General features: G+C 36.2%; 1 protein-coding gene across 1 annotated transcript; it reads right to left on the minus strand.

Moving 5' to 3' along the window:
* Window positions 1-6,673: 6,673 nt before the first annotated feature.
* On the minus strand, window positions 6,674-8,891 carry LOC113291694. The gene is made up of 3 exons (XM_026541196.1): window positions 8,354-8,891; window positions 7,687-8,262; window positions 6,674-7,572 (listed from the first exon to the last, which is right to left on the minus strand). Exons 1-3 carry the CDS (start codon window positions 8,889-8,891, stop codon window positions 6,674-6,676), a joined length of 2,013 nt encoding a protein of 670 aa, XP_026396981.1.
* Between the last annotated feature and the right edge of the window lie 1,096 nt (window positions 8,892-9,987).

Consider the following 9,987-nt stretch of genomic DNA (forward strand, 5'->3'; position numbering starts at 1 on the left):
ATCAAGAGATAAGCTTTCCAGTTTCTTTTCAAGCCATGAAAACACTTCAAGGGATTTCAAACCTGAAGGAGGTTTAGATAGAATTTCTTCTACAGATTTAATCAAATCAGTCATGGAAGAGAATTCAGAAATCCCTGGATCTGGTGGTGCATTTATAGAGATATCACTTATGTCCATAGAGTCAGATCGCTACAAACACAGACTTGTAAGGTCTTTAAACGTGTTTGCCTGCTCTGATACCAATTGAAAAGGCGGGGGTCTAACAACCACACCCAATATTTTGCTTAGCAATCTGTATGGACTAACTCAAATATACTTTTAAGAGAATCAATTAGACAGTCAGACTCAGTCTTAATAAAAGTATATCAAAGAGTTATATCTCTCTTTCTCGATTCAATACTTACTCAAGCAAATAGAAATCTGCGAGTCTAATTTAATACAAGAGAAATCACTTGAACGGTACCAAACAGTAATGTTCAAGTATCAATCAATTTCAATCAACAACGAAAGGTTGGATTTCCCAATTGATTGATTTAACAAATAACCTGTGATATTTCAATTATATAACAAAATATAATGCGGAAAAGAAATAACACAGACACCAGAAGTTTTGTTTACGAGGAAACCGCAAATGCAGAAAAACCTAGGAACTTAGTCCAGATTGAACACACGCTGTATTAAGACGCTACAGACACTAGCCTACTATAAACTAACTTCGGTCTGGACTGTAGTTGAAACCCAATCAATTTCACACTGATACAAGATACAATTGCGCTCCTTACGTCTCTGATCCCATCAGGATACTACGCACTTGATTCCCTTAGCTGATCTCACCCACAACAAGAGTTGCTACGACCCAAAGTCGAAGACTTTAATAAACAAGTCTGTATCACACAGAAAAGTCTACGGTAATAGATGAATCTGTCTTCCACAGAAATACCTACGATTTTTTGTTCTGTCTTTTGATAAATCAAGGTGAACATGAACCAATTAATAACCCGGACTTATATTCCCGAAGAACAGCCTAGAATTATCAATCACCTCACGATAATCTTAATCGACTAGCGAAAGAAGATATTGCGGAATCACAAACGATGAGACGAAGATGTTTGTGACTTCTTTTATATCTTGCCTATCGGAGAAATCAAGCTCAAGCCAATCTTACGATTGTATTTAGTACGATAAAAACAGCAAGATCAGATCACACAACTACCAGAAAATTAGTATCGGTCTGGCTTCACAACCCCAACGAAGTCTTCAAGTCTTTAACCTACAGGGTATCGGTAGAAACTTAAGGTTAAAGGAGAATCGACTCTAGATAATACAACTAGTATCACACAGGAGGTGTGAGGATTAGGTTTCCCAGTTGCTAGAGTTCTCCCTTATATAGTCTTTCAAATTAGGGTTTGCAATCAATGTTAGCTTAGTAATAAAGCATTCAATATTCAGCGTTAGATGAAAACCTGATTAGATTTAAGCTAATATCTTTCAACCGTTAGATCGAAACTTAGCTTGTTACACACAAATGCACGTTTATTTAGGTTTGGGTTATCGTACCCGAACATGTACATCTAGTTGGTTCAACAGTAGTTAACCAAATGGTTATCCATATGAGCAATTTCATATCAACCATATTCTTATGTACCATAACTAGTTCAAATGAACTAGTTAGAGAGTTGTTCAATTGCTTAGATCTTATAGAAGTATACAAGACACGATCGAAGCAAAAACGATTTGATTCACTCGAATCGATTCATGAACTTTATAGCCACGGTTTGAAAACTTGCATTCCTTATTTAATATAAGTTTAAGTTCAAGAATAATAGTTTTTAGAAAATAACCAACTCAAGTACGCGGATTGGTACGCGGACTTAAGTACCCGGAATAAGTTTGTTTTCAATTCACAAACTCCAGCAGAAATTTTCGAGATGAGAACCTCCGACTGTACGTGGACTCTAGTTCCGGTTTTCCTGAGCAGCAAAGTACGCATACTTTGGTTCAAGGAATAAGGACTTATACATGTATGAGTTACCACATAATGCTTATATCCAACCATGGTTATATAATCTAAACTCTCATTTTAATCATTGAAACATTCTTAGAGTACGTTATATAGTTGTTGTTCACACACTATTTTTCGTCAAAGCAATTTTTAAGTAATTGAAAATTAATATGACTTTCGTCACTAGTAAAGATGAACTTGGCCAAAGCGAAATCTTACCAACACATATTTCGAGAAATAGATAAGCAAGATAAACTCGGTTCGAAGTAGCAAATGTGTATAATCAAAGTCTATACAGCAGAACGACTTTTTTCTCAAGATAGGATATAGAGTAGATAGACTTTTGAGTGATAGATAAGTTCAAATCTCCACATACCTTTTAGTCGATGAAGTTCGACCAGTTCCTTGAGTAGTTCTTCGTCTTTGTATGATGATTTCCATGGAGTCTTGAGCTCAACTACACTTTCTATCCTAGTCCAAGACTTAGATATAAGTAGACTAGAAATCAAGACTTATAGTTTTGATCACTAACATTGACAAACATGCTTGAGATAGCAATGCATGCGAGTTCGACTGAGCAGTGCTCTAACAATCTCCCCCTTTGTCAATTTTAGTGACAAAACTATCAATACATATAGAATACAAAAATAGATAAATAAACTTTTGTAGCTTCTCTTCCACATGCCTGATCTTCTTGGTTCTTCAACATTACTCGAAATATTCGTCACTTCCAATTACTCTAATGATCCCAAATGTTGTAAGTTTAGTATCACCGTTGTTGAAAATCCGTAGTCATAACAATGAGAAAACAAGAACTCCAATGATCCCAAAGGTTGTAAGTTTAGTATCACCGTTGTTGAAAATCCATAGTCATAGCAATGAGAAAACAAGAATTCTCAATCATTGTTATACAGTGTCATAGTATTATTACACAACATCAAAGTTCAATTGTATCACAACTTCGACAACAATACTATGGTGATTTGTATCACTTCCCCTTAGTCAATACTCCATCTCACATGGAACCACTCCCCCTTAAATAATGGTCCGAAAACCATATGTATTTGTAGTATGAACTACACATTAATTCTCCCCCTTTTTGTCAATAAAATTGGCAAAGGTACGAAAACTAGTGGGATCCTAGTGAAATTTCCATAGAGATATTTCATGACCAAAATAAAGCACATATCAACTTTTTATATGCCATCGTATAGCCGAAGCTAAATGCATTCATCAAGGAGTTTATAAAGATACAAGATAATCGCCATGGAGTCTTAAGCTCAACTACACTTTCTATCCTAGTCCGAGACTTAGCTATAAGTAGACTAGAAATCAAGACTTATAGTTTTGATCACTAACATTGACAAACATGCTTGAGATAGCAATGCATGCGAGTTCGACCGAGCAGTGCTCTAACAAAGACTAATTGTTGCTGACAATTATGCATTTTATGAGTTCAAGTGGTGTAATGAAGAATTAGCTCACTGACAAGACTGCTTACTTATAGCTGCTGACAGTGTCACTTCATGCCACTACTACTGCTGAAAGTTGCTTATGCAGATTATTTTGGCTGTGTCTTACCGTTATTGTTATTACAATTTAGTTTGTTACTCTATCTTTCTTCTTTGTGTCACATTGTCTCTTATTGAGTATGTCTAGTTTACACACTGTGGCTCATGTTTGAGCGACCGTTGATCTTTTATTTTTCCCATTCAAACTTTACAGTTTCTGTTTGTAAAGTTTGAGGGGGGTGTATTAGGAATATAAGTTCTAGTCAAGTCAACTTGACTGACTAAGTCTGTCTTATAAATACACCTCAGTTGTGTCTGTAATTGACATCTGATTATAAAATTATAATCTTGTAAGAACACTCTATGTTCATATCCATTCTATAGATTTTACATAGTGGGTTCTTCATGACAGATTAATAATAGTAGTGGGTAAGATTTTTAAAGAAAGAATCCTGATTCACCAACAATCTTTAGAAGGCTGCGGAAGATTGGGTCTCCTCTGGTTTTCAGAAGATAAAGCGGACGCCAGTTACACCTTGTTGTTGTTTTGTTTCTGACTTTAGCTAGCAATGGTGTTGTGTTGGATTTACTTTCATAGACCGAGACTTCTTCAATGCTCTCGCCAGTTAGTATCCAACTCCTCCCTCATTTGTTTTTTAGTTTAATATGTTAGTGGGATTATTTCATTCAATGATGTAGTTTCACTAATTAATAGTTATTACTATGATTTATTACGAACTTTTCTTTCAGAGGAGGATCAACAACAATTTACAAGCAACTTCTTTACTATTTTTTTGCTTTTGTTGGAGAGGTATTCCGGTAAGCCCAATGCTATTGCTAGCCACACTTAATTTTAGGCATTCCTCCATACATGAAAAACTACGTATGATCGATGATGAATATACTTTTTTTTATGCCAAAGAAATTTTATTAACTAAGAAACCATTTCAATGTCTGACAAGAGATATCTCTCAATAACACTAGGCGGCTCAATATGCCACTCTCTAGTAATACTATTTTGCCTTGAACTTTGCTAATTTGTCAGAAGGTTTATTGTAAACTCTAGACACAAACTCACAATCCCATTGTGGGATATTTTTTAAACTATCAATGGCATCCAACAGAATATCTTCATTCTCCCATGCAATAGCTGGTGTGGAGTTATTGATAGAACTATCAATTCCTTGCAAATTTGTTTCAAAAACAATGTGTATGTCCTAGCTCAATACCCCATCTAACTGCGTCGAGAAATGCTAGGCATTCTGCTTGTTCCGAGCTCCTTATTCCTGCATAGTATTTGGATTTACATCCCCGCGCATCTACCTGTAAAATCACGTAAAACAATAACAATTCCAGTTAGACCTGTATTAGCATCATATAAAGCATCACAATTGAAAGCATAAAATGGATAAGTAGGTGGTTTCCACTTTGGTAACACCTTCCTAACTGACAGGCCTATATTAGTAGATACTGAGACACTAGAGTTAAGTTTCTCAATATAACTAGCAAAAGATAAGGCCCTTCGTGCAGTCACTATTGGATCAACTGTTTTATTCTGAAATTGGACTTCGCATCTCCAGATGGACCAAATAACAATCACTGCAGTGTTCAGCCCAACAGTTTGGTTCAACTGATGCTGAGGTTGTGCCATCCAACTTTCAAACATGGTAGTGATACTGTTATGAGTCCCTGACAAGATACTAGCGCTACCAGGAATCTGCATCCAAACTGCCCTAGATAAGGGACAGTTAAAGAGAATGTGCATGAGGGATTCATCGACCTGATTGCACAATGGACAATGGAAGTTTATGTATGTGCAATTTCTTGATAGTCTGACTTTGGTTGGTAGAGAGTCTGAGAAGCATTTCCACCAAAAATGCTTTACTCTGGGCCATGTCTATATACTCCAGAACCTCTTCCATCTGATGGAAGAGTTTTGTATTTTATCAAAAGTTTGCAAATTACCCAGACTTAACTCGTGCAATTTATTGTAAGCAAATTTTAGAGAGAAAACCCCATTATGTGTTAAGTTCCAAATGAGCTTGTCTTCGGCCGCAATAGGGATTCTCATTTTCAGAATCAGATTCACCGTGTTATTATCGAACATGTGATGAAGCAGTTCACTGTTCCATTGGCTGATTCCAGATATCCAAACATCTAACCAAATCTTGATCTTATTGCCTCTTCCTAATCTCCATTTGCAGTGATGCTTTATGAAGGTAAGCTATTTCTGAATGCCTTTCCAGGCCCATGAGCAATTGTTTTTGATATTTTCATGAAGAAAGCTTATGCCAGGGAAATATTTGGATTGTATACCCTTGAATCATTGCTCTTCAGAGTTTATACAGATTCTCCAGGCAGCTCTTACAAGAAGAGCTTGATTAAGAATTTTTAAAAATTCCTAAATCCTTGTCCACCTAGATTTTTATGCAAACTTAAAGATTTCCAAGAAGTGATACAGGTACCTCTCTTATCTTTAAAACCCCACCGGAAGTTACGCTGCAGAGTTTCGATTTGCTTGATTATATTCACTGGTATTTGTAGACAGCTCATAGTGTAGGAAGGAATCGTATTTGTAACAGTCTTAATCATCAGAGATTTATTGCATTGCGATTGCTTCTCCATTCCAATTAGATAGACGACTCTGCACTCTATCAACTAAACCAGTGAAGCATTGAACTTTATTATTACCAATGAGAAGAGGAATGCCCAAATACTTCTCATTTGAGTTCATTATAAGAACTCTTAAACATCGAGTAAGTATTCTTCTGAATCTCTGTGTCACATGAGTGCTATAGTATACACTCGACTTGTTGAAATTCACCATTTGGCCTGAGGCTGTGCCAAAGTCTTCAATGATTTGAAGGAGATTATTCACATTGTGTGGATCAACATTAATGAACAATAAGCAGTCGTCCGCAAAAAATAAATGTGAAACAGGAGGAGCACCTGCAACACTCTTAATGCCGGCAATCTGATTATGTTGTTCAGCTGAAAATAATTGGCGCGAAAAGGCTTCCATGGAAATAATAAATAGGTAAGGCGACAAGGGGTCACCTTGTCTCACCCCTCTTGTTGGTTTATAGGCACAATAAGGAATCCCATTTAGTATAATTAAAATTTGAGTTGTGTTTATACACTGCAAAATGAGATTACACCTTTAAGTGCAGAAACCCATCTTCATCATGACATCTTTGATGAATGACCACTCAAGCCTATCAAAGGCTTTTGACATGTCCAGCTTTAGGGAAAGGTGCTTAGACAATTCTTTTTTATCCTTCATGGTATGAATAATTTCTTGTTCCAGATGGATGTTATCTGAAATCTGCTTGCCTTGTACGTATGCATCTTGGAGAGGAGAAATAATCCTTCTCATTACTTTCTTCAGTCTAGTTGAGAGAATCTTAGAGATGATTTTATATGAGGTATTGCAGAGAGAAATTGTCCTCAAATCACCGGGGAATTGCTTGTTCTTTGTCTTGGGGATTAAAGAAACATTGGTAGCATTTAGGCTTTTGAGAATATAGCCAGTATGGAAGAATTTCTTCACCATATCCACAACATCAGCACCAACAATGTCCCAATGATGTTGAAAGAAGCCTAGAGGAAAACCGTCTGGTCCAGGTGCTTTCCATGGTTTCATGGCTTTTAGGGCTTTATGAATCTCAGCTACGTCTAGTGGTTTCATCAGATCTACATTACCCGCAGAAGTAATGACAGTTGGGATACATTGTTTGATGTTGTCATTCCTGGTTGGTGAAGATGTAGTATGAAGAGAACTGTAATGATCAATAAGTAATTTTTCCAGGCTATCTCTAGTAGTGCACCAATTACCACTTCCATCTTTCAATGCAACAATGTTGTTTCTTACCCTTCTCTTATTTTCCTTTGCATGATGATATTTTGTATTCCTATCCATTTCAAAATAGAGTTCATCTCTAGCTTTTTGACCCCAGAAATCGCTTTGAATTTGATGCCAATGTTCAATTTGGTTCTCTACTTGAATCACTTGTTGATGAGAGCTTTGATTCGGAGGCTGCTGTTGAAGTACTTCTAGTTCTTGATGAAGAAGGTTTATGTTACTTTAAATGTTACCAAAATTTTCCTTATTCCATTTGGAGACATATTTCCTTGTAATTACAAGTCTTTTTGGTAATCTATAGGCGTGTGAACCATTCACCTCATGAGTCCAGGCTGCAACAATTTCCTCTTTTAGAGTTTCATCTTTTTCATAACACTGGAAATACTTCCAGTTCCTCTTTTTATCAGCATTCAATGATGAAGTATCAAGCAACATAGGGCAGTGATCTGATCCCAGTTGTGGCACATGAAGGAGTTCAGAGTCCGGGAAATTAATGAACCAGTCATTGTTAACAATTGCTCTATCAAGCCTAGATCTTCTTATACCTGTGTCATGTACATTGCTTGACCAAGTAAAAGATCTGCCTGAGTACCCCATATCTTCTAAACCAGCTTCATAAATAAAATTGACAAAAGAAGAATCTCTAGAAGAAGAAGCTATAACACTGGAATTATTAAAAGTAGTTGCAGCTGTAGAGATAGAACTATGAACATGTAGTCTTTCTTCATTGCTGAAAACCAAATTAAGATCCCCCATAACAACCCATGGATGGTTGATTGTATGACTTAGGTATTTAATATACTGCCACTGCATTTCTTTGTATTGAGGATATGGAAATCCATAAAGACAGGTCAATAACCACTCTGGCTTGGAAAGATCATCCCGCACTACACAATTAATTATCCAAGATTCTGCATTCATAATACTACCAAAGAAGGATTAAACCACCAGCTAAACCTCTAGAAGGTATGAGTTTACAGTTAGGGAAATCGTACTGCCTAATGAGTTTTTTCATTTTAATCTCCCCTATTTTTGCTTCTGATATGAAGATTATATCAGGGTCATATCTATAGATCATATATTTTAGATGGTATCTAGTTTTTTTGTTGGCAAAACCCTGACAATTCCAAGCATAAACCCTCATGGTTCTAGTGTTGTACTTAAAGATGTAATTAAAGAAGTAACTATGTGCATGCAATTTCAAAAGATTCAACGCTAAATAAGGAAAAACAAATATAGAACGATGAAAGTCAAGAGGAGAGTAGTTAATTACCAAGACTGCATGGTTCTCCAGATTCTGCATGGTATTCTTCTCTAAGCTATCTATGTGTATCTCATTTTCATCCATTTCTATCCCCTCCATGGATTTAGTAGTAGAGTTTTTAGAGACTATGTCATTTTTAACCCCACCATGTTCAGCAAGTATAGGACCAACTATAGACGGGTTGGTGCCATTTTCCCGACCAATCTGGTTTCTGGCTCTTTTAGCATTTCGAGCTTCCTCAGCTTTTCTCATCTCATCATTATCTTTCTATATATGAACATACTCCTCATCTAAAGCTTTGTCTTCCTCCGCGCCTTTAGTTTTAGCTCTACAATGTTCTTCATATTCAACCTCAGTCATGGCTCTTTCCTTTAGTTTTTCAGCAACTTCCTCACAGGTTTCCTCATCATGAAGAAATTTTGTAGCATTGATCACATATGCTATGTGGCTGATTCAGGTTCACCTTAGTTCGAGTTCCACCATTCACCTCTTTTTAAAGGTTTGTTTACATCCATTTCTATCCGAGTAGTGATCAAGTTTCCAGAGTGAGGTCTGCAGTTTGGTGGTTCAGTGGATATCTTCCTACCCAAATCTTCAATGGCTTCGTTAACAAACACAACATAATGATGTTCAAGCAATAATCACTTAAACTGGACATGATATTCTTGTTTTGTGAAGACATCATCTGCATAGGCTATTTCCGTAGAATATTCTTGAAGTGCAAGCAAGCATCTCTGGACATTCCATGGAGATTTTTTCAAAACATCTTTCAAGTATTTTCATGAGTTAAACTTGAAGACAAATAAGTGTTTCCCCACAATTCTTGTTTTTTTTTTTTTGTAATTCTTCCAAAGCTGGTTAAGCTCATATTTTATATCTGAAGTTTCGATCTCATCTTCATTCTCCTTTTTCGTAATTAGTTTTCCAATCATACTATTGGACCAAGTATTAACATCGTTAGTTAAGTTCTTTGTTGAACCTATGGATCCTCTGACGCTTCTTAACGTCGTATCCTTCATCTTTTCAGTGATGTTTGTGAGATTGCTTTGATTGTTGTTGCTACTGGACGCCATTGTTGCAACACAAAACTTTTTTCTAGGGTTTGAGATGGCTCTAGAAGTACAAATGAAAAGGGGTTTATCGCTACTTTTATCTAGGGAGAGAATAGTTGGTGGTAAAGAATATATTATGTTTCCTAAATACACTCCAAGAATAATTGAAGGGAGGAAAGGAATATATTCTGTTTAAAGTCTGCTGCATGTGATCCGAAAAAAAAATGAGATAACCATATGACTCGGAATTCTTTAGGTGAAAAAAAGAAAATTGACAAATTTGAATTTCATTCATG

The sequence above is a fragment of the Papaver somniferum genome, chromosome 6 (assembly GCF_003573695.1).
Source record: "Papaver somniferum cultivar HN1 chromosome 6, ASM357369v1, whole genome shotgun sequence".
Lineage (NCBI taxonomy): Eukaryota > Viridiplantae > Streptophyta > Magnoliopsida > Ranunculales > Papaveraceae > Papaver > Papaver somniferum.

Bases quoted from the DNA above. Each gene is read 5' to 3' on its own strand.
- LOC113291694 (XM_026541196.1), bottom strand. From the start codon at position 8,891: ATGAGAAAAGCTGAGGAAGCTCGAAATGCTAAAAGAGCCAGAAACCAG. The intron at 8,263-8,353 runs GTAAACTCATAC...TTAATTGTGTAG, and splicing joins GCAGTACGATTTCCCTAACT to TGCGGGATGATCTTTCCAAG. The intron at 7,573-7,686 runs GTTCACACGCCT...TTCTTCATCAAG, and splicing joins CTGGACTCATGAGGTGAATG to AACTAGAAGTACTTCAACAG.